Below are 26,130 nucleotides of genomic sequence, written 5' to 3' on the forward strand. Positions count from 1 at the left end.
TTGTTCCTGGGTAGTAAGTGTTATTTCCTAATTGCTTATGCCTCAAAAAAACACAGAAAATTGCTATTATTCCCCAACAAACTTTCCGTTTGTGATCAGGACACAAAAGCAAAGTTAATCATCCACTCCATTAATAACACTGTAACAAATATATTATTTTTTTGTTCCTGGGTAATAAGTGTTTTTTTCTAATTGCTTATGCCTCAAAAGTACAGAAAATGGCTATTACTCCCCACAAACGTTGCTTTTGTGACCAGTACACTGATATTTTGAAATTTACCTATTTTCAATGGGAAAACGTGGTGTGCATTTGTGTCATTCCTTCACATAAAGTCCTGGTCACAAAAGCACAGTTTGTGGGAATAATAGCCATTTTCTATACTTTCAAGGCATAAGCAATTAGAAAATGACACTTACTATGCAGGAACAAAAATCGTGTTACATAGTGGAATCAAACCTGGGTTTGCTGGAATCATAGCACGGAACGGTCAAGCTCTACTCTTCGTCTACCCACACACACGTGTGCACTTCACAGTGTGTTCTCCCATATCGCAGAGCATGTATATGCTCTGAACGTTCAGTTCAGTGCTAGTTAAACTTACTTTCACAAACATTACTTTCCTTTAATAATGTCAGCTTTCAATGGCAAATGTGCTGCGAGTGGTGAGATGACACACACACGCACACGCACATAAGGAACAAAGTGTCTATTTTTTTCATTTCAGCTGCTTAAATCGTCGTGTATGGCTTTGGAACAGGTCTCTCTGTTATTCAGTTTAGAAAAGTGAAAATATAGTTGTTGTTTTTTATTGTACTGCCTGGCATTTGTAAAACTGGGCTTGTTAAGTGGGCGACCATCAACTTTTGAATTTACCAAACAATTTAAGCCTTAAAGCTAAAGGGCAATTGTGCGGCCCTGAATTAACTATATCACGCCACTGTTGGCAGAAGAGCCGTCATCACAAAGAGCCCGAGGGAGCTTATCTCACAGTTATTTTGGTCTCATCTTCTACTCTGTCCCGGCGTCAAGGAGGAGGTGGGAGTACCCACATGTTACCCCACCGCGCGTGACCTCTCCAACTACAAACTGCGGTGCACTCATTCACACTGCGTAGTGGGCAGTGTGAGCAGTGGTGGGGGAGGAGGAGGGGGGGTGGGGTGGATTTAAGAGAGTCGCCACGGAGTTTCAACTGCCGTGCCGGGAAAGTGGCATCAAGCCGTCGACTTGTGGATTACAAGTCCAGTGTGGTGTACAACCGGTTCTCTATAGACTCTAGAGCACTTGAATTCACAATACCTGCGTTTGAGAAGTTGAGACTGTGATCTGGGATGTGTCGACTCCATGGACTCATTTCTTTGTTGTGCTTTTGTTTGGTGCCATTTCTTAATTGGCTAATTTTTTTTGTATTTTGCTTGGTAGTACGGTTTTCATTTGCTTAGTCGTGGCTGTATATGGGATTTAGTCCTTATGTATAATTCATGTACAGCGTTATGTGGTACTATTAGCATGAATACCACTATATAAATTAAAAGTATTGTTATTAGTGGTTAGAACATTTCTTTCCCTGCTTAATTTTCTGTCTCCCATGCTGAAATTTTACAATCTGGAAACGGCACTGTTGTAAAAATATATATATTTGTATCCATGTTCAACTTCTTTCCCACCATACGTAGCCAACCGTGCTCATCGGAGGTGAGGGGGAAGGACAACAACTTCATGAAAGAAGTTCTAAAGAAATGAAATGAGAAATGAATATCCTCGGACCACAAGGAGGAATTGGACAGCCTTGAGCCAGCAGCAGAGATTCCACATTCATTTCGTGGGGAACTGATTTCCCCATAGAATGATCACTGTTGTATTCCCATAAAGCGGTCGTTATTTTATCTACCAGAGAGAGAAAATGGATTGCGTTGACCCACGGCCACGATTTAAAATTTAAACATTTTTAGTGAAATCTTGATTTGAAGCTTTCGTGACCGCAGGAATCCATACTCTGGTTCTCTCGGTAAAGTCAGATATAAGATAACGACATTTCGGTCTTTAACGAAAGAACCAGAAAGTATTTTTAGTGAAAACAACACAAAATGCAAAAAAGAATCATAAAATGAAAAAAAGACGTATCAACCGAAATATTGAGCGAAGTAACAAAGGCATCATGCGGTCACATTTATAAATGAAAAAAGGTGGCTTTAAAATGTAAATATAATGAACATCCTAAAAATCACTATAAAACGAGCTCGCTAAATATCTCTAAGTGAATCAAAAGACAAATAACAATGAACCGCGCTTATGGGCGATTTATTTGTTTAAACGCCAGTTTCTCTTTGCAGGCACATGTCAGCCTCATAATGTGTACACAATGTTATCAGAGCCCTTTCGCGTTTTTTTAAAGGTCAGTAAGGTGGCAGTGCTCATCTTCATTGACGTAAATAATCCTTTTTGTAGAAAATTCCACATTCCGACGGTGGAACATCAAAAGGCTGTAGGAATCAAACTCCAGATTACAGGAAAACTAGACTGGTGGAAAGAACTCTGACCATCTGCCCGTACAATCATGCAACGATGTCAATATCAGTTTAGCTCCCTCGAGCACCACTTAAATCCTCGTCAAGTGCAAGGTCTATAAGCACTCCCCGAAAAATTAGTGTCCCATATAATGGATAGGTGATTCAGGAATTGGAACGTCTCCTCCAGCACGGGCCTGGAACGGCTCCATGGTGGTCTGGCTGGGAATTGCTACCAAAAAAAGAACAACCAGGGCTTGTTAAATCATCTTAGCGACACCGTTCCCACAATCTCCGCTCAGCCAGTAAAACCGGCACACTACACGCTAACGCTAACTGGTTTCATGTAACACAACAAATCTGATGTGACATTTCTGTGGAGGGCCACTTAGTGCTGATTTGTGAGACTCCAATGATTGGATTTCGGCACAATGCATTGGTCTGGTATGGAGAAGCTTCTCCCCCAATGGGATACGGTAATATAATAAGGGACTGAAGGTAGTTTTACAAAAGAATAGCATATAAATAAGCTGGCAATCAAATACATTAAGTGAGGATACGTTTTGCATTTTGATGCTGAACAATGCTGCAATTGATCGTGCTGCATTGTGCATTTCTGCTGTAATTTAATAAGAGAGTGGAATTTAGTTAATTGTTTTTGTTTTGTAAAGCTTTTTTTTTTCCCTCCAACTTTTATCCTCAATATGCTATCAACATCCTGTAATGAGACAATGTATCCATTCAGGTCTGCCGCAGAGCAATGGAAACATTTCTGTTATTCCAACCCACGGAAGTGAATATCACAGAGCTACCTCGGAGTTCCCTGTAAATGACCTCTGGTGCATAAAGTAGGGAGGCAGCACTTGTCCACCCACTTTGCTACAGAGAACAATGCACATGAAATAACAAATCTTGAATCTTGACTTAAAGCTTTCGTGACTGCAGAAATTCATATTCTTTGGGTCTTTCGGTAGATAGGTTCAAAGAAAAATATAAAAAAAAAACTACGACGTTTCGATCGCAACACAAGCGGTCGTCTTCAGGCAAAGGAGTCAGACTCTGAAGGCAAAACGTTTATAAAGGTTTGGGGATGGGCGTGGCCCAAGTGTATCGGCGGCAACCAGAGTCCTCGGCGGTGCACCGCTGCCAATGCAGCAACAATGACAATACCGCACCACTGCCAAAGCAGCAGCTATGTTAATGTGAGATATTAGCATGTAAATGCAAGATCGCAGAGCTGCTGCCACGTTGGTATGCGAGGCGGCTGTGTTAGTATGAAAAATATGTTTAGCCTGTTAATGTAAAATCAGAGAGCCGAAAATAACAACTAACAGCAGAACGTAGGATGTAAACATCACAGCCAGTTAAACTGGTTAATAACGCCCTTCCACTGGGATGTGTTTAGGGGTGACTGCGAAATTCAACCATTTAGCGAGAACCGATTTTAGGCTGTAAAAAATTGGACTGTTACTCTGATTGATAACAATCTTGTTAACGTTTAACTTTTTAACGTGTGGATCTGGCTTCTTCTTGGAAAGGAGGTTGAACTTATGAATCAGATTATCTTTGCATTTGGCTGACATTGAGGCGGCTGAAGAGGCTGTCATGTTATCTACATAATCCCAATCAAATGTAGACATTTTTTATGTCAATGTTAAGTGTGATTTCAGGAGAGTCGGCTAAATTGTCTAGTTCAAATCGGAGCAATCTTATTCTCTCTGAGATCAGGGCTAGGCAGGCCATGAACAAAATCCGTTCAACATTGGGAGAAGTGACAGCAGCAGATGTCAGTGTAAAGGTGATCGGTATTACCTTAGTGTCCCAGCATCTCTTCAGAAATGTGAGCGACTCGATCAGATGAGCCTTCTTGTCTCGAAGTTTGTTAAAATATATAATAGTTGTGTGGAAACCCTCCCCGTAGAGGCGGTTAAGAAGACGGCTTATGTTGCGATTGAACGTCGTAGTTTTTTGTTATTTTTCTTTGAACCTATCTACATGACTTTACCAATAAACAAATCTTGACTTAAAGCTTTTGTGACTGCAGGAATTAATATATATTTGGGTCTTTCGGTGAAGTCAAGTAGATAGATTAAAATAAAATAACAAAAAAATAACAAAAAAACTACAACGTTTCGATCACAACACAAGCGATCGTCTTTTTTCCTCCTGATTTGATCGAAACAACAGGCGACAGCTTGTGTTGCGATCGAACCCAAAAACCTTTATTATGATTAATATTAGTCGCGAAAGTCTACGTGTTAAAATAAATGAGAACTGCTCCATTGCTCATTTAAACTATGTGTTGACTTCATTGCTGATGCTGTGGTATGATCATAACACCCCAGCATCGCAACTCAATATACGGTATATGTGCGGAAAGCCAATACAAGTTAATCAATATGCTACACGAATTCATATTAAAATGGAGCACTAAGAGTTATTTCCCCCCCCCCCCATGCATATACACACCTGGCAGTTTCCAACGCAATTGAAGTGCTTTAATTACTCCTCAACATTACATGCTTGCAGGCATTCTGGCAATCATTCGGTATAATTAGTGGTTGCCACCTGTTTTTTCCACAGACCAATCCTAGACACATTTCTCAATGAGCCTAGGTCTCTCGAAACTGTGCAGCTTACCGCGATAACGTTCAACACAGCGCCGGTATCAGATCTCGCCACAAATGAATTTCTGCCACCCAAGTGTTGATGCCAATTCACGGACTCTACGGCCAAAGCCAGCCTCGTGGCAACCCTGGTTATAGCGCGCATCCGAAACCCATCCATGGCATTAGTCTGCGGGCTTGTGTTGACTGTTTACACTGCTCTTAGGGGCGACTTGTCAAAGCCCTCTGCTAATTGGGTGAAACTACCCCGTGGGCTCCTCCAGTTTGCACAATGAGAGAAACGAAGCAGCTTTAGTATGCGGATTGTCAGAACCGTGCGATTAACACAAAGAAAAGAAAGAAGTGGCTACGCTGAGCCACAATGGAATAAGTTCAATTGGTGGATGATGCCCGTAGGGGTCCTGGCAATTGCATTACAGCAGCAGATGGATATAATCCCTCCCCCTTGGGATAGGGATTCCACCTGTCCGGGTTAAACCCAGATGGTCCAGAAATTGGGATCTGTGTTCGGGTGGAAGAGATTGATATGTATCGAAACTTGGTGGTACTGTGTTGGGCTGGACAACATGATACTGCACAGTTTTGAGAGAAGTTTGCTGACTGGGATATATGTATGTTGAACTTCTTTCTTTCACACCATACATAGCCAACCGTGCTAATCGGAGGTGCGGGGGAAGGACAACAAACTGTACAAATGTGTCCTGGATTGGTCGGTGGGAGAGGCGCCAACCCTATCTTTGGAGCAAAGCCAGCTGCGCTTATATCCAGTGTGCTTTTATCAGAAGTTGTCCTTTGCCTCTAGCCACCAGTGTAACGTAAACACGTTGCTTTTATGAGAACTGTGCTTTAATAAAGTGTGTTTATACCCAGCTTCCACTATACTGCGCTTTTGACACTACATTATTTGAAAATGTGTTTGCCTTGGGAAAAGAGTGCCATTCATGTATTTGTCCATTCATAAACATTTACAATAACGTGGGCCAGAGCTCACTTCCATTGGCAGCCCTGAGCCATTATGGGAAAAAAAATCACAACTGTGAAAATTCCACATCCCACAATCCTATGGCAGGGGCCATAGCATCATCGGCGACTTATTGTGCGAAACAACTTCTACATACATACATACTATTGACTTCCTCTTTGTATCAATAAGAGGCTGAGTCAGCCGCCAACCTGACCAGGATTTAAACTCACAACCTTTCGATTGTGAGTTGAGTGGTCGAACCAGCCTGGACAGAGATGAACCGAGCCAAACAGGGTTCACCCGGCCAATGAGTATGTTCCATTTGCATTTGGAATAGGATGTCTGTTTCAGTTGTAACCAGAAACTGTTTGATGTTGAAAAACGATTGTGAAACGTGAACTGAAATTCGACACGCGCACACCTATGGGTGAACTTGTGCAACAACATGACCCCAAGGCTGATAAGTGAATCACTGGCGACGCGAATCCAGTTCACGTGAGAGTGGGTAACGAGCTGTAATTTGTTGCGTACGCGTGCTGAACTCCACAGGCGTCCGTCCGCAAATAGCGTTAATGGAGAAATTGCTTCCCCATGCAACAATTACAGCGAAGACAGCTCAGTCCATCACCGCTCCACTCGCACTCTCCTGCCTCCGATTGGACCAATCGAGGGACCTCAAACTGTGTGCAGGCAGACGTTAAAGTGTCTCCTCGAGGCAGGAGATACCCCGAGTCATTGGCGAAACTCCACATACCCTTAGAAGGTAAATGTGGAGCCCTGCAATGACCTGTTCACGTCACTGCTGGTGGAAATGTCCTCCACTCGAGGGGGCTCTAATGAACCCCTCCATTTATGTATGTGAACTTCTATCGCACCGTACGTAGCCAACCCGTGGTAATATATAGGGTATGTTGGTCAGACGTTTTGGAAGAGGTGGGGGTACCCACGCTTTACCACACCATACTTGACCTTCCAATCGCATGACTGGTACCGGTATATTAATTCATACTCCTGGATGAACAGAATGTCTGGATTTAAGAAGCTTGCTCCATTGTGCTACATTCCTATAGCGGCAGTAACTATAGTTGTTCTAGTGGATGATTACTGCATGACTTCCAATTATTTTGTGATTAAAAGAAATTGAAGTTAATTTTAAAAAACATACTCAGGGTATTTAATGCAACTGGGCACTGCAATATGAAACTAAAACAATACTTCAGTTCCTCTGCATAGAAACATTATCCATTAACAGCAGAGCATGGCCACCAGATTAGAAGAGTGAGTATTGTAAACAGACTGTGATTTCAACCACCATTGTAATTGGCTTTGCAATCCAAGTCAACTTTGTTTAACCAGATGACAAAATAAGAGGCCAGGGAGGCGCCACCCGGTGGGGTGGGTGGGGGGGCTTGTGGGTAATTGGGGGCACCACGGTCGCGAGATGTTAACTACCTCGCTTGGTATACAGGAGATCGTGGGTACGATCCCGACCCTGACTCCTGCATATTTGGGGTTTGCATGCCATGGTCGTGTGGATTTTTCTCCGGGTCCTCTGGTTTTTCCCTCCACGTTCATAATCGACGCACGTTTAGAATAGTTGGATTGCGATAAATGTCCACGTGATGATACGCCACTTCGTTGAGCTATCATTGGTGGCCAAGTCGCTTCTGAAACAAATCTACATGGCTCCGTGGGCCCTATCTGGTATTAAAAAAAAAACCTAAATCGTTCGGAGGAGTGACCTTGGAATGCTTCCCGTTGCCATGTCAGCTGCAACATTTGATCCACATCCCAACACGCCATTCACCACGCCGGTCACCACACCTCACCACGCCGGTCACCACACCTCACCACGCCGTTCACCACACCTCACCACGCCGGTCACCACACCAATCACCACACCTCACCGTGCCGGTCACCACGCCGGTCACCACACCTCACCACGCCGGTCACCACGCCGGTCACCACACCTCACCACGCCGGTCACCACGCCGGTCACCACACCTCACCACGCCGGTCACCACACCTCACCACGCTGGTCACCACACCTCACCACGCCAGTCACCACACCTCACCACGCCGGTCACCATGCCTCACCACGCCGGTCACCACGCCGGTCACCACACCTCACCACGCTGGTCACCACACCTCACCACGCCGGTCACTGCGCCGGTCACCACACCTCACCACGCCGGTCACCACACCTCACCACGCCGGTCACCACGCCGGTCACCACACCTCACCACGCCGGTCACCACACCTCACCACACCTCACCACGCCGGTCACCACACCTCACCACTCCGGTCAGCGAAGGGGAGGTCCACGACCCAGTGCAAAGGTCAATCACCACGAGATCCGGTGACCCCCTTGTGTGCCTCAAGTCTCTCTAATCCAATGTTTTGTTCATATGGAGCGCGATATTTACATAGACAGAGATACGGGGAGGGTATGTATGTTAGCGGAGGGACGGGAAGGAGTGGAGGGGCGAGACTGACGAAGAGGAAGGGAATGGGCAATGGAGAAGAGGTGAGGCTTCGAGAGAGGAACGGAAGGTGGCTACGAAGGGGGACCGCTTCATGAAACGATGATGTAACAACATTCATCGATATGTACTTTTCGAACACGTGTGCAGACACTTGGACGACAGTCTGTCGACAAGCATCCTAAGACCGTGTTGTAAAGTGCATGTCTAAGTTGTTTGAAGAGTGAACTCCCCAGACACATAGTTAAATATATTATATAAATCAATAAAGCTTTTGTCATGCTCTTGACACAAACAGTCTGGCACTTTGACAACTTTTTTTACAGGTTTGTTATTCTGGTTAAAATCTTGCCTCTGGGAAACCAGCGCAGGCGCTGAGATAAATTCGAAGCGAGGACTTGAAGGAGTCCTTTAAAAGTGCCAACAACCAGTTGCGAACTTGTCGGGATATTTTGTACGCCCGCCGTTTGAAGGCGAGTACGTGGGTGGCCTGTGGGTGCAGTGCAGGAATTAGACAGCGGGACACTTAAAAGTGCATCAGGCGTGCGGTAAAAATACTTTTTGCTTAAATTCAACCCTTATTTGCGATCGCTTTGGAAGCCGGCAATTGTGCCATTACTGTTTGACGTGCTCTCAACAAACAAGTCCCCCCACCTTCTAAAACGTATACTTGTGCACTCACAGCTGTCGAGCCTGATTTGAACTTGAGGCTAAGATGACTGCGAGGCGCCGTGTTAGTGCCGTCCACTCGCGCGCACTTCACTGACGCGCCCGGGGGGTTCGCAAGCTGGGGGGGGGGGGGGGGCGGTGGGGGAGCTCTAAACAAAATCAAGAGTGGACCAACGAATAAAGCGGCGATTGGCAAAATCACACACAAACAACGTGCATTGGAAAAGTCAAAATGCCACTGTGCACGAACGAGCAACGCTCCATTGGCAGCCCAAGCGAGCGTTGTACATTCCATATTCGCATGACAGGCGCTGGTCTATCCATAAGATACTCGCTGCTGAATTCTCACTAAATGTGTCTGGGTTTTGTTAACACCAGATGATGGGGTTTTTTGTTGTCGATTACCAACCAAAATGTTTGCTCACGTGTTGTACGACCAAATGGCCCCGGATCCAGAGAGAGAGAGAGAGACAAGGCATCATGTTGGCGTAGGGCCTTCATCCAGCAGGGGCTGATCGTGGATGCTGATGTCGATTTCCGGTTGCGAGTTGAGCGCTATAGCCACAGCAACATCCGGACAAATTCAACTGCAGGTGGTTACAGTCTTATACAATGGCTCATGGGCCAATGTATCAAGGTGTAACTTGTTATTGCGCATTGGACGACATGTGGGGCGATCTAATATCGGTAATAAATAACCTCATGAACCCTAATCGCCACCCCTGTTAGGGGGATAACAAATACCTGGAGGGCATGGCCTCTGGGTGTGTGTTCTTTGCCCGTACGTTTACTTGACCCCTGTCATGTTCGAGGTTACGGGTTCAGTATAAAAAAAAGACTTAAACATATGTTTCTGTTTCTTAGACCAGTCGGTATCAACGTTTGGAGGGGAAACATTATAATGCCCAAAGTTAATATCTATGACTAACAGTAATATATATATATCGAGTTTCAGACCTGCAAGTTCTCGCTTGCAGTTCACGGAAATGGATCCATGTGCGCGATCTCTAGCGAGCCCCTCTCGAGGATAATTGGACGACTCTTTCATGCAGGTCATACGTCTTGGAACGAGATTGCAGTACCCACAATTTATCACGCGATACGCTGTAGCTTACTCATTTACACTACCGGGTGGACAGAGATGGAATATGACTCATTCCGGAGCATGCTTCTAGGGTTCCTGAATAAATGCAGCAGTGGTGTTGCACTACCACGGTATAATATCACTTCACTTCAACTGCCGCCTATCGAGATCGAACCTTGCAATGTGCACTGACACCTACTTTATTGAGGGCGATATTGGCACGCAAAATAAAGATTGACAAAGAGATTGAACCTGCACCAATCTGGACCGCATGTCCAGTGTGCTAACCATTACACAATGGCAGCATCCCATTCTGAGAATATGCAAAGTGTTATTATACCAGGATCGTGCAACATCACTGCTGCATTTAATCAGAAATCCTGGAAATATGCTCCTGAATGAATAATTTTCCTGGAAGTGGGTTTGTTTTAGAAAAAAAATAAAACTTAAATCTGCCTTGGGGCATGGGGCGGGGAGTGCCAAAACAACTGAGACAGCATCGAGTGTTGAGAGGACGCCTCCAATGGCTCCCACCGGTAAGTTTGACAGCATGTCCTCCACTGGCTCCCATTGTGTGTTGAGTGGACGCCTCCAATGGCTCCCATCGGTAGGGCTGCCACCTGTTTGAGCTTGACTTTAACAGTTTGGGAATTGGCATCTCTGTTAATACTGGCAGGGATGAACAATCCCAATTGCGCTACTTTATGTGATACAAGCATACTCCTTGGGATAATGTTTGTATGTGTTTCCACGCGACCCAGACAGGCCGGGAATTGACATCTCAGTTAGGGTGACAGGGATTTGATTTGTACCTAGATCTGGTACCGAGGTAACATTGACATTTCTTACAGGATAATGCACAGTGTTTTGCTAGACCTTGTGCTGATGGAGAGATATGTCTGGGTTTGCTATACAGCAGAAAAAAGGTGGCAACACTATCCATCGGCCTCTCGGAAAGCAGCACCCCTGCCGCATCGTTTGAAAGAGATCGGCTATTTACAGCCTGCGCTGTCCTAAGTCACTCCAGGTCCTTTAGTTAGTCTGCCTTGATCAGACAGCACATCATTGGGAACAACAGCAAGCATAAATAACTTGAGATGTGGGTTTAATTAGACTGTTTTTGCATGTGTGTTGTGCCGTCTAGCTCTGCGATGGGTTTTGCAGGTTGCGCTGCATGTTGTATGAATACTAAGCGTCCTTGATCCAGGATTTTTACTTGCAACCTTTCGCTTGTGAGTCGAATGTCCTGCCACAATGCCATCTCTGTCTGGATGTAAAGCCTCACTGAGTCTCAAGGCATGCTTTCAAGAGGGTCCTGCAGTGGTATTTTACATGTATATTGCACATCAGCAAGTGTGTGTGCCGTATGTGTGTAAGGGGAGCGGTAGCGTAGCGGTTAGCACGCTGCTCTACGAACCCGGCTACCTGATTTTGATTCCCGCTCACGGCCAACACCATTGAAGATTATATGAACTTGTCCTGGGCCTCCCCTAGGTAAACTCAGCCTCAAATGAGTACCTGGTGCAGTGGGTAAAGATTGCCACGAGGGAGACCAAGGCGGCCGGGCGTGGTGCTGGCTACCCACCCCCCTCATATGCCGTGCCGGCCTTAATAGTTGCTCGCTAACAGTACTTGCCCCAACAGTCTGTTCAGGCTATATGGGGGATCTTTGTATTTGTGTGTAAGGAGCCATCACACTCAGCAAGGCATTCCTGTCTAAATAAAGGACTTTCACAATTACCATCATAGTCTTCATGAATATCATCAACAAATTCGAATCATAATGAAGATTATTCTCATATCTCCTTTCCTATCTTCTTCATTAGCACTTTTGCATCTTTTCTGTCTCTCTACACAAAGTTTAGAGAGCAATACAAAAAAATACTTCATCTTTGCATTGACATGTGGATTGCTCCATAAAAAATTATGTTTGAATAGGGCCCCTTTTTTTTATACAGGAATCTATCCACAGTACTTTAGTACTATCAGCTGCACATTCTCACGCAGTAATTGTTATGCACACTAAATTTGAATGAACTCAAAACAATTACATATGAATTATACAAAATTGCAGTGTTGCACAAAAACAACTTATGGCGAATTGTCCGCATGTTTTGACACTGCTCTGTCTGTTCACTCCAACCCAATTTCCTCGCCTCTGTATCAGCCTCTCCGTGAATTATCTCCCATCAACGAACCTCTTTCACTCTTCAAACTGTGCAAAACATGAGTCATGCTTTCAGGTAATGAGACCAGTTTTTTTTTCTGTTTGCATAGTGTTATCCTAACAGCAGCAACGACCATCACAGAAAACCAGAATTAAAGTTAAAAAGGTTTCCAATTAAACCAGTAAGGGATGGTGCAAAAATCATGTTTACAGCCCTAAGCCAGTGGTGGAAAGTCCATATTCGGATGGTGAAATGAATTTATCCATACGATGTTAGTCGTCCAAGGGACCAGAGAGAGTATTTGTTGATGAATGTGGAAGCACTTAACCCCACAATCAGAAGGTAGTGAGTTCAAATCCTACCTGGGTGTCTGCTCAAGCCCAGCGAACCTCTCAGTTAAATTAAAGACTGTCACCTTGAGCTGGTGGTGAAAATTCCGAATTCCTTTGGTGGAAGCCAGTATCTCCATATGAGGACCACTGTTGACTTCCCATAAGGTGATACTCATCTTATCAACTCCAGAGCGGACTGATGGGCTGAGTTTCAACGTGACATTTCTACCAATCATGACGACAAATATTAATTCAACATCCGTGTGTTTTATGCAGTCACATTCGAGTAGTCTTCATCAAAAACATTGCTTGTTTGCGTATTTATTTACGTACTTTAAACGGGCAGCAATAGAAACGATGTTGCATTCTGAGTGTGCGTTTTTCAAAGTCCCGAACAGGCATCGTCCAAAAAATCGATCCTAGTGGCATTTGGGCCCTCTAGTACATCGGCACATGGCAGAGGGCCTTTGTGTGAAAATGACTCGGGGGGTGGGTGGGGGGAAGCTTCCTCCTTCAATGACGAGCTGGGCCAGTGGGTGGAATGAATGGCTTTTTAGGCCATTAAATAGAAACACCAACATCACTCACTCTCTGGAAAGGAGAAAAACTTAAAAGGGCCCTCCGTGGGTGAGCAGGAGGAGAGACGCCAATGTCCTGATTATTTGCACACTGGCAGTCAAAGAGTGGTGGCTGTAAACTTATGAATTCACGCTGGAATTCCCTTTATTTACTTGTTTTTTTTGTTAGCGGGACTAACGGCTCGGTCTGACTTTGATCGGTGACCCTCAAGTGGCTCGTTATTACCGTGGATCTCAATAAACGAATTATGGGACACTAAGCAATATATTTATGGGCAGAGCAGTGGAGTGGCGATGCAGTGGTCAACACATTGAGCTACAATCCCAGCAACTCGAATTCTATACCCAGCCATGTCTAGCCTCAGTAGCATGTACATAATGTGTTATTTTTGCTCTTGTTAGATTGCACATTCCCAACCTGAAATGTCCTGTAATTGTCACCACTGCCTGTGGTCGCCCTTGTAACAGCGGTGCTTCGATCACTGGGGCCCGGGAATCAGCGAAAATAAGAGTCTGAGAATGAGTTGGCACGTTCTGGGTCCCCCAAGTCACCAACCCACACTGAACGGTGTGGTGAAGTATGGTCAAACATCCCCCATGACCAACATGGCGTGGGGAGGCCTTCCTCTGCTGTATATATGCACTGTATGTATGTTTAACTTATTTTAGTCCTGTACGTAGCCAACCATGATAATAGGAGGTGGGGGGGGGGGGAAGAACAGCAAACTAAACACATCAAGAAGTTCTCAAGAAATGAATTTTCAATCTAGATTTAAAAGTGTATAACTCCAGTGGCTTCTGAATATCGGACGGAAGAGCGTTCCAGACGGGTGCAGAAGCGCAACTGAAAGCGCGCGATGCGGTGACCGTCTTTGTTCGATGGCTCGCCGGAAGCCGTTGCTGCGAGGATGACGGGAGTTGGCGTGATGGTTTATGCTTCTTACGAGAATTATTTAAATAAATAAATAGATACATGTAAGCGTATATAACCACATTAAGCTGGATTCATTACCACATCCATGTCAAGGAAGTGGCCAAACATTCTACTGGAGGACCCCCCCCCCCCCCCCCCGGGCAGAGGAAAAGACAACAGACTCTAAATTTTGATTTAAAGCTTTCGTGACTGCAGTAATTCATTTCTTAGCTCTTTTGGTAAAGTCACGTTAAAGGGAAACAATAAAACAGCCGTTGCTTTTCACACCTGATGATGACCGCTTGTGTTATGGTCGAAACGTCGTGATAATTTTTTTATTGTTTTATATATATTTTATTATTTTATTGTTTCCCTTTAACGTGACTTTACCGAAAGAGCTAAGAATAATAACAACAGACTCTGTTACGCAATACTCGACTCCAGTCCTTCACGCTCTGGAAATAATCGTTCACCGCATGTCAATCGACATATCAGCATTAGACATGTCAGCAGTTTGTGTTGGGCTAAGATGAACGAAGTGAAAAGTGAAAATGTAACATTTTGCGTTTGCGTGCGTAGGCACCGTAGCCCGATCTGAGCGCATCAAATTGGCTGCATTTGACAAATACATGGTAAATGCTGCCCGGTTTCAAACCTCGCGGATCAGCGGCGGTGTCCAGTCAGTGTTCATCACACAAAGCCACAGTATTAGCACCCAGCCACCTTCACGGAAAAAAAATTAGCATGACAAGCAGATCGTTAAAAGGAAGCAGCCTCGAGAGGGGGGGTGGTGGTGGTGGTGGCTTCCAACTCACACGTCAGCTGGGACCCTGAGCAGCGCAGGCAGGATCTGTGAAACGTCAGCCATCTCCAAAAGGCGCTCCTCCAACAGCTGTAGGATGCTGAGGCCCAAGCGGAACATCACGTTCAAACCTGCGTGAGAGAGAAGCGAGGAGTAGCACGCACGGGCGTGGGGGGGGCGCGAGCAAAAAGACAGATGCACGGCCATCGACCCGTTTAAGCCCCCGGTCAGCAGAGCAGGGCCAAGTGCCGTTGCCGAGCACCGGGGCCCGGATTAACCTAGGGGGCTTTCGCGGGGGGCTGCAGCCTGCGGGGGGACCTTGGATTTTTAGCCCCCCCCCCCATTCAACAAATATATATGCACTGATTTATAATGGTCGAGACGCAATACTGCAGCAATGTGATAAATTCGGGAGGTAGTTTGTTCATTCATGGCAGGCTATCACGAAGCGTTTTGTTAATTTCAACTTTTTAGATTTTCCTTTGCAATTCGAGTACTGCATAAAAAAAAAACAGAACTGAAATAATGACTCTGCTACAGTCACCCCTCTCGCACACACAGGGGCTCAACTAACAGCTTCGTAAACTGCACTCGACGGTTCTTATTCTATTCGCCCGTCTTGTTCGCGTCATAACCTGCCCACGGAAGATCGTGGCTGTTGACTTCTCGCGCTGTGGATTGTCCAGGGCGCTGACCGCAACGCCATTGGCAACATCTATCAGGCGGCGAGGAGTTCAAATTGCAGTCATTGGTCAAATCAGCTCATCGCACGTTTTGGATTGATGGCATTTGTACCACCTTGGTGGAAATTTACCAATCGTTGTTTTTTTAATGGACTGACCTCCCCGCCACGGGATTGTGATATTTCCAGCACTGGCTCAGGGTGTCGAACAGGGCCGCCCACACTTGCTTGCGTGGGGAGGACACCTACTTTTTGCGATTTTCCCAGGGTTTGATAACAGTCCCAGAGATGCTCACTCCAATCCAAGCAAGGGAAACCACTCACCTAAGCCACTTACTCCACTCTTAGATGGGGCAATTCCAAACGCACAGGGGATCTCTCAATCTAACACCTGAGTGTGATCATCGGTAATCTGTTTGCTTAAAAGCATCGCTAGCACACTACAAAGCAGAGGGAAAAAAAAACTAAACAACCCTGACACAGAAAGGCTTTCTAAATAATGTGCTTCCAGTGAGAGTCTGTTTATTATGCATCAGCACAGGTGCAGGGAACGAAAATAAAGGCATTCTGTATCATAGGGGTTTAATAATATTTGGCCATGTCTCACTCTGCAGACGTGCTCTCAAACATGATGAATTGCGGATTGTTTTGGTCTTGTTTGGGTGTGAAAGTTCTACTTCACTCACTGCTCTAGGTTCACTGCCTTTTGTGCACAAGTTTCTGAGTCACTGGCAATGCAACTAAGCATCGTGGGTGTCTGCATCGGGGAAATGAGTCATGTGATCTAACTGGCAATACAACTTGCCAAGACCCTCCTGAGAAAGAGTAATGAGACTAAGTAACGTTTTGGTGGATAAACAAGAGTAGTAATAACAATCATGCTTAAAACACAACCGACAATTTTACTGCCCGAATATATAAGGAAACATCTACACAAACACACGTCCACTTTTAATCTGCAGCAGATTTGTACGAAATAAAATGTAGGCACTATCACAATGGATTGTCGGTGATACAACAAAAAGTGAGGAAATAAATAATAAAATAACGTGCGAAATGTTTAATCAAATAAAAAATATTCACCGCTAAATAAAATATATACATGTTCTTTGGGTCTTTCGGTAAAGTCGAGTAGATAAATTACCAAAAGACCCAAAGAATATGAATTCCTGCAGTCACGAAAGCTTCAATTTCTGCATAATAAATAAAAATATGAAAATCTAAAGCAAAAAATACATTATATAATAACATATGAATAAAATAGTTATACAAACATACGAAATTTACAACATCCTTTTCGTCAGCGGTGGCACGTGTGACTCATAGCATGAAGGGCCTCAGTTCCATGCCGTTCTCCGTGGAGTTTCTATGTTTTCCCCCTATTCTGCATGGGTTGCCTCCAGGAGGTTCCAGTGTCCTCCCATAGCTAAACAACTCATTCAATGTCACTTCTATTGGCCAAACATCCCAATACTCTAACAATAAAAATAAAAAAAACGACCTGCAATTTACTCTATTGGGATTACATTTTTCAACATTTCACCCTGCTACAAAAGCTTGGCAGGACCCTCCTGAAATATTTTATTGTGATTCAGTGAGGCTTTCCGGGGTAAACATGTGTCATAACATTAATACAAATCATCATCCGTGATATATCTACTGCTGGATGATGGCCCTTCCCACATCGTCACAATCACTCACTCATGATCCCATGATGACACAGGCCACGTCACTCGCAAAAAAAAACTGCGTGCGTGTTTGTGGTTTGACAAACGAACACTTAAAAAGGAGCAGCCCAATATCCAGCATCGCATTGACGACTGCAGTTTTTGGCATTACTGCGACGTTTTGGGTAGACAGTAGTTCTCAGGGCAATTGTATAATCGCCGAAATCAGATGATGTCAGGTTTTTTTGTTTTTTAGCAATATTACTGTAGAGATTATTGAGGGTTTAGTGGTTAATTACTAAAAGTCATGGATATTAAGGGAACACATATTTAGGATGTAATTAACACTGTAGTCAGACGTACATATTCAACAGCTTGCATTCATAAAATAACATGTTTTGAATATCATAGGAGTATTATTTTGTGTGAATTCAACCATCGTGGTCTTATGAATATGTGAATGTCTGGTGAGTGGTGCCAGGTGAGTATTATTGTCCGGTGAGCACTCTCAGCGGAGTAGTGTGAGGTCAGTTATGAGTGTCTGGCGTGAGGTGGAACTGGCTGGTTGGCAGTGTCACATCGACAATTGTAGGATGGGCTGCCCTCGATTAACTTTGACTTTGTGACATGTAAGCTATCTTCGCGTGCTCACATACACAGTATGTTGATATATTCAGCCTTGTCATGGAATACCGAGACACGTAGAGACTTGAGCAAAGCTGGTTGATACAGAACATTTACATGTTTGAATACAGGACCAGAGAAGGCCTCGGGTGAAAACTATTGAAGAAAAGTTATCGGGAAACACCGCCGACCGGTTGCCTTAACCTTAATTCAGAGTGCACAAACAAAACGATCATAGAAGTAAACAGGATAACCCTGAAGAGGAAGACCACAGCTGTCCCAAAAAAACATTTCTCACAGCGGTCTCACTTTAGTCCAAACACGATCGCCTTAAGAATGTGTTCCTTTGTCACCATCTACCAAACTGCTTGGGTAAATATTTGGCTATTTCCATGCACAGATGTATACCTTGCAATGGCTGCACTCGTCATTTTTACAGGGCTTCCCAAACGTAAGCTCCGTGTGACTCATGCCAGTCCACCTTACCACATTCATAAATAGTCTCTGTGCACAGACTAAAGTGTCATTAAACATGTTCCACAAAGAAACACCTTGTGTCATTAAAACCTCGCGATAAAACCAACGTAAAAAGATCCCTGGGTTTGATCTTCCACGAAGCTCAAGGTCCACCCTACGCGACATCTTGCACAAACCATAGCAGATGCGGATACCTCGTGCACAAATGGAAAGTTGCAAACTCTCCAGCGGTGTGCGACTGTGGTCGTGCTGAACAGACCGTACAACATATGGCGAAGCAATGTCCGATCCACAAATATGAAATAGACATCACGGCGATGAGACACTCCGCGACTCGTGACGCGGTTATTTGGCTTGAACCACCTGCATGTGACATTGCAGTTGTGGCTCTGTATCTACATCAGCCATGCGACAAGAAAAAAACGATTGTAAATTGTCAAATACATATATATGTGTACAGACACATTGTGCAATAGGATCGTTGTTGATTCTCGCCATGTATTTACACTCCTGAGAAACGCTGTCAAAAGCACAGGCATTAATGTTTTTTTTAAAAGACTAGTTCCAAGTGGCGAATGATGAATGATGCGATAGCACATGCACACACACAAAGATCCTCCATTTGGACTTGCAGACTGGTGATACCAAGCATGACGAGTAGGGCTCACAAGGGTGTGACGAGGATAGCACCATGCACGGCTGCCTTTTTCTTCCCTTGCCTGAAGTTTACACATCGCACCAGTTACTCATTTGAGGCTTAGTCGACTTATGGGAGACCTAGGCCATCGGAAAAGCAGTGCAGTGTGTGAACCATGGTCCGACTACTTCTCACATGCAAAGAAAACAAAGATAAAGTTTTAAATTTTGATTTAAAGCTTTCGTGACTGCAGTAATTCATATTCTTAGTTTTTTCGGTAAAGTCACGTTGAAGAGAAACAACAAAATAATAAAATATATATAAAACAATATACAAAAATAAAAAGAGATCCCACCAACAGCCTCGTCACACAAACCAACAAAATAATTTCTGATTCAACCGCATTAATTGATCAATCTAAACAGTTTTCGTTGAAACCTTCTGCTGCCAGGCCATCAAGATTATACGGCTTACCAAAAATACATAAAGTTGATACACCTCTTCGTCCCATAGTCTCTACTATCAGCTCCCCCACCTACAAACTAGCTCGTTTTTTGTCTGAAATCCTGCGTCCTTTCACTGGAAAGACCACCTCTGCGGTACAAAATTCTACTCACCTGGTATCGACAATCAAGGGTATTTCCCTGTCCCCAGACGACCTGCTTGTCAGTTTTGATGTAGTTTCCTTATTCACCAAGGTTCCTGTACCTGACACCATTGCAATCATTGAAGACTTGGTTCATCAAGGACTAAACACTGAGGTACCCCCCTGGTGAGACACTGTTTAACCAATACATACTTCACTTGGAATGGAACTTTCTACAAACAAACTGAGGGCACCCCAATGGGCTCCCCCCTTTCTCCAGCTATAGCTAACATTTTCATGGAGAAATTTGAGACTGACGCCATCCAGACTGCCACTCTGCGCCCAACCTTATGGAAGAGGTACGTGGATGACACTTTTGTCATCTGGCCACATGGCCGGCCTGCTCTAGACCAATTCTTCGACCACATCAATTCCATACACCCAGCCATCAGATTTACCATGGAAGTCGAAATAGATGGCAAGATACCTTTTTTGGATGTCCTAATTAAAAAGAGACCTGATGGTTCAATGAGCCACTCTGTCTACAGGAAAGCTACCCATACGGATGCTTATCTGAAACCGGATTCCCACCACCATCCATCACAGAAGAATTATCTCATCAAGACTCTGTATCATAGAGCCCAATGCATATCCGACCAGGAACACATAAGCAGTGAACTCAAGCACGTACACCAAGCTCTTAGGGCTAATGGTTACTCCGACTATACAATCCGCAAAGCTATCACTCAAACCATGAAGAAGAACCCTCTTGAGGAGCCTTTCAAAACCATCACTTTACCCTACATTGCTGGGATCACAAAAAAGATCTCCAAAATCTTGAATAAACACAAGATCCAGGTCCGTTTCAACACATTACATAAAATCCGTGATCTGGTTCCGTCTGTAAAAGATGTGATTCCGGACATACAATACCCTGGTGTCTACAAACTAAGTTGCCTCTGTGGTAGTAGTTACATTGGAGAAACCAAACGCCATGTCTCGGACCGCATTCGTGAACACAAAGCAGACCTTAAACACGGTAGGATCAACACCTCGGCCGTAGCAGATCATTGTTCTAATTCAGTAGGCTCACATGCCATTGACTTTGTAAGCCATCTGGCTTCCATGAGAGATTCGTTCATGAGGCTATCCACATATACAAGCACAGAGACAATTTCAACCGAGAAGATGGATTCTATCTTAGCAATCATTGGAAAGATTTGATAAACCATTTCAGGTCTTAATTGATTGTTCACGCTTACAGTGGCTTTCAGACAGCATACATTATAAAAAATTTCGTCCCCCCCCCTCCTCTTTTCAGAATATAGATTGACTGGTCCTGGGTAAACTGCCAAATCGCTGCGTGACGCTAACGTTTTTTTTTATAAATAAATAAATGCGCCGTTTAAAAATAAATTTATGAAAACCAACACACCTGAAGATGACCGTTTGAGTTATGGTCGAAACGTCGTGAGAATTTTTTATTGTTTTATATATATTATTATTTTGTTGTTTCTCTTCAACGTGACTTTACCGAAAAAACTAAGAATATAATAAAGATAAAGTTCCCCCGTATATCCTTAACAGACTGTTTGGGGCAAGTGCTGTTAGCGAGCACCTATGAAGGCCGGGGTGTGTGGCCAACAGCACGCCCAGCCGCCTTTGTCTCCCCAGCATCAACGTTTAAACACCATACCAGGTGCTCATTTGAGGCTGAGTCGACCTTGGGGTGGCCCAGGACCGGTTCAGAAAATCATCACTGGTGTTGGCCCGTGAGCGGGAATCGATCTCGGGTTACTGGGTTCGTAGTGGAACGCGCTAACCGCTACACTACCGCTCCCCACAATTGCATTCTTACACACATACACCACACACACGCACACACTGGTAGTCTCTCTCTCTCCAACACTCACACAGGGCTCATGACAGAATCGTGTGGAGCAGTTATTCCCCCTGTTGGCTCGGGAGGACCCAGCGTTTTGATGAAAGTACACATGGAGTTTTTATATATATGACACAAAATATAAAAACGACACGACACGTTTTCATGTTTGCTGATGGCTAAGGCTGCCCATCCGTTGCAAGAGCTGGAAATGAACAGCCGTCGCAATGGATGGGCAGCCTTATCCATCAGCAAATGTAAACGCTTTCAAGGCATTACATTAACACGGCATTCATTACCGATAAATTAAACCCACATTTTCACGTGATACTGCGTTGGAAGTGATGTACAAGCACAAATTGCAAAAGCTGTTTATTCAATTATTATCAACATATAATAATTGAAGCTAATAATAATAAAACAATAACATAATATTGTAAATATCTTCATCCATAGGAAAATGGAATTTCCACCACTGACTCATGGCCACAAATTCGAGATTAGCACCATCCCAATTCTCAATTTATTATTCTGACTCTGGACTTTGGTGGTAGAGGGTATTAAGTCAGGAGTAAGCAGAATGCAACACTTGAAAGACTGAGAAATGATGTATGTACTGTATGTTGTGGGGAGTGGTAGTGTCGCGGTTAGCGTTCACGAATCTGGCGGCCCCAGTTCGATTCCCGCTCACGGCTAATACCAGTAACGAATATCTGAACCGGTCCTGGGCCTCTCCTAGATCGATTCAGCCTGAAATTAGTACTTGGCACGGTGTGTAAACCTTTCCCATTGGTAGACAAAGGCGGTCGGGTGTGGTGCTGGCCACCCACCCCCTCTTGTGCCATTCCGGCATTCATAGGCGCTCGCTAACAGCACTCGCCCCAACAGTCTGTTCAGGCTATATGTGGGATCTTTGTCTTTGCACTGTATGTTGAACTTCTTTCACACCGTACATAGCCAATCGTGCTAATCGGAGGTGTGGGGAAAGGACAATGAAACAAAAAATGAGAATTATTCTGTGAACACTTCCAACTAGTAATGTGCCACACGGTGTTCGCTAGCGAGGAGGAACCGACGGTGAGCGGGGAAGGCAGCAGCCTGCAAGGCGAGGAGCTGGTGCCAAAAGACAAACAACAACTGGCGAGGAATTAATATGAGAATTAATATAGCGCTGTATTGTGCTTGGGAGAACACAAGGTCATATGGGCGGCATGTATGTAATTCACCTGTTTAAAATATGTAGTAAAATTGGAAGACAATTGTGCCAATTTAGCGAAATTATCGAGCAGTTCATTGAAAATGACCAACGTTGATGATGGCGATGCATCTGGCAAAATCACACGAAAAATTTGGTTCACTCGACTCAATTGGTAGACCTGATATAACAGTAGAAATTCCACATTAATATGGCATTGGCCAATCTCTCCAAAGGACAATAACTGTTGCCGTCTCACAAAGAGGCACTTAATTTACAATGCACCAGAGAGACGATGTTATTGTCAACCACCAACCACAGTTTGAATTCAAGGCCTAAGTGTGAATGGTAACTAGGCTTGCCAGGTGTCCAGATACCGTCTGTGCAGTCATCTGTGTTCGGGTGGCAGCTATTGATTTGTACGGAGATCTGATACCGGTGTAGTGACATGGAATGGGTCACTATGAAGCATAGCGGGTGGCTGGCAGGGAAAGGGATCTGCGGTTGCAGCACCCCTGTCTGTCAGCAGGTCACGTGATAGGCAGAGAGGGGGATGTAGGGCAAAGGTGATAGAGGGGGCACGGAAGGTGAGCCCGGGACCCCACGAGTAGGTTCCAGAAGGGGAGCATGGCCGGGGGCGGAGTGAGACCACGCCAGGAGGATAAAAGGAGACCCCGTGTGAAGGTTCGGGGCTGTTTCTTGGAGTGGAATCCCGTCGGGATGCCGGAGTCTTCATCGCTGTCTTCACCTTCTCGGCATTGTCTGTCAGGCAGTCTGTTAGCTGACTTGAGAGTGTAGTTACCCCTTGTGCCCTGTGAAGGCTGTAATAAATAGAGTGCCTCCTATTCCTAGTGTCTCTGAGTGTATCACTACACCGGTATTGCTGTGTGGAACTTGCACACAGAGGCAGAGCTAGGATTTTCAGGTAAGGGGGCAACCCCTCCAGCAATGAAAAATGATAGGAGTTGTTAGTAAGTAAGGACTTTTCCCTTGCTTTTTATTTGACGCGTGTGCGGCGATGGTGCATGGCCTGGAAGTATGACATGATTTGATCGTTTGTCAACATCACAGCAGTCTCCTTCACGGCATGGCGTCATTGAGGTAGTCGGAGCCCATTGCTGTACGCAAACGCGTCTTGATGATTTTTAGGACACTGAAGACGCGCTCGGCCATGGCTGTTGCCGCCGACAACGTCAGTATCAGTTGCAGCAATCGGTATACAAGGTGGCAGGCGGCCGTGGCCCGGCCAGTCTGCACCAGAATGAACGATAGTTCAGGGAGCATGCCCACATTCTTTAATAGCTCGTCCTTCTCTATCTCCCTGCCGAAGTGGACCAGCTGCTGATCAAGAAGCATTAGGTCGACATCAAGAAAGTCGATCATGTAGAACTTCCGGGCCAGCTCCACGAGCTTATCGATATTGAACGAGGTGAACTGCTTGCGTGGAGATACATGCTGCTAGGTGGAGCATCTCCATCGACTCGGTGCTGAATCTGTAGGCAAACTCGGCCAGCATCAGGTCAGATGAAGTTGGCGGTCATATCGGGCACCTCGATCTTGTGGGTCTCACAGAACTGCTGCACCTTGTGGAGCAGGTCGTTGTAGCCGGCAACGCGCAACGCGCATCTCTGTCAGCACTTCGATGATGCTATCAACCAACCGCAATGCATTGACGTTGTCCTGGTCCTTCGTTTGCAGCGCCTGCGACAGGTCATGCGTGATAAGCAGCATCTTCTCCATTAGGTGCAAGTTGAACGCAAACTTGAACGTGCAAATGCCGTCGAGCAGGCGCGTCGCCTCTACCTGCAGCTCCGACTTGCTGGATGACTTGCATTGTCGCGCCGAACAAAACGACGACCAGCGCGTGTCGCCTGGGCACACCAACGCTGTATCCTGGTTCAAACCACGACCTGTCTCGACCAGCAGCCCGTTGATCATCTCCAACACGGTCTTCTTCTGCGTGTTGAGATGATCGTCGTTGCGCTTGCAGGAGCTCGTTGCCACATTGATGATGTCATTGACCAATGCGAAGAACAGGCCGATGTCGGGAACGCCAACCTTGCAAGCAGCAACAAGTTGGAGCTTGTGTACCCAGCAGTGCCCGTAATCGGCCAAATCGTTCAGCTGCTTGATCAGGGCTTGCGGGCCGTTGATCTCGCCACTCATATTGGACGCGCTATCGTAGGCCTGCCCGCGGCAGTCGGCGATTGGGCGACCGCGATTGGTCTACATGTCGATAATGGAATCGCGGAGCGTGGGGGCGCACGTGTCGGTGACGTGCTTCAGGTCGATGAGACGCTCGCGCAGCACGCCAGTCTTGATCTCAACGAAGCGGTGAACGACAGCCAGTTGCTCCTTCTTGCTGGCATCGCACGTCTCGTCCGCCATGATGGAGTAGAAGGCGTCAGCTTGTTCATCATTGAGGAGCTTTCGGACGATCTGGGCGTGGGCGTGGATGATGTCCTTCTGGATGTCGGGACTAATCATGGTGGCGTTCTGCGGGGCGTTGTCGAGCGCGACGCGGGCCAGCTCGATGTCGCGTTTGCGCAGGAACTGAAGCAGCTCGAGGAAGTTGCTGCGGGTGAGCGACTCGTCATTGTTGCCCCGGTAGACCAGCCCCTGCTTCATCAGAAATCGAATCGCATCGACTGATCCCTCCAACCGAGTCCGATTGTCCGCGATCACCTGGGCTGTCTGCTTCTCCAGGTCGTGCTTGCCCGTGATGATGTGCATCTCCGTGTTCATCATGTCTCTGGCCTTCTGTACCGCCTGGGAGTGGAGCGACTGCACGCCGCCTTGATGTTGGAGAAGGCAGCAATTGCGGCCGCCCACCTTATTTCAGGCCGAGAACCTGTCCGAGACGAATGCGTCCGAGCGATTGCGGGACGGGAAGAGGAATCACGGGAAGATGTAGACCGACTTGGTGTGGAAAGAGTATTCGAGCCAATCGTACGTGCTATTTTAGCCCCATCATCTTTGACGGGTACATGCTGCCATCCGACGAACGGGGGCGTGGAACGAACCGGCCCTGCATCAGGTACGAACGACGGATCTCGTTGACACTGTTCGGATCGTACGTCGAAATGGCAGGTCTCGTCCCTGGATACCGATCGACGACGCGCACCACTGCGGGCAATGGCGCTGGAGGCGGGGAGTTGGCTAGCGTTTCTGCTTCAAATTCATCAGCTGCCGCCGTTGAAGACAAAGGGTCAGGAGATCGCGAACGGTGATGCTGAGCTGGAGGACGCTCTGGCA

At 45.7% G+C, this 26,130-nt stretch overlaps 1 protein-coding gene across 1 annotated transcript in view; it reads right to left on the reverse strand.

The window, feature by feature from the left end:
- The window catches only part of LOC116939867 (uncharacterized), a 153,056-nt gene that overhangs the window by 75,006 nt on the left and 51,920 nt on the right, over window positions 1–26,130 (reverse strand). The window contains exon 4 of the mRNA XM_032948801.2: window positions 15,139–15,256. Coding sequence (XP_032804692.2) covers window positions 15,139–15,256 — 118 coding nt within the window. The remainder of the gene's footprint in view (window positions 1–15,138; window positions 15,257–26,130) is intronic.

The sequence above is a fragment of the Petromyzon marinus genome, chromosome 7 (assembly GCF_048934315.1).
Source record: "Petromyzon marinus isolate PM22_M1 ecotype Great Lakes invasive population chromosome 7, UKy_Petmar_22M1.pri1.0, whole genome shotgun sequence".
Classification (NCBI taxonomy): Eukaryota; Metazoa; Chordata; class Hyperoartia; order Petromyzontiformes; family Petromyzontidae; genus Petromyzon; species Petromyzon marinus.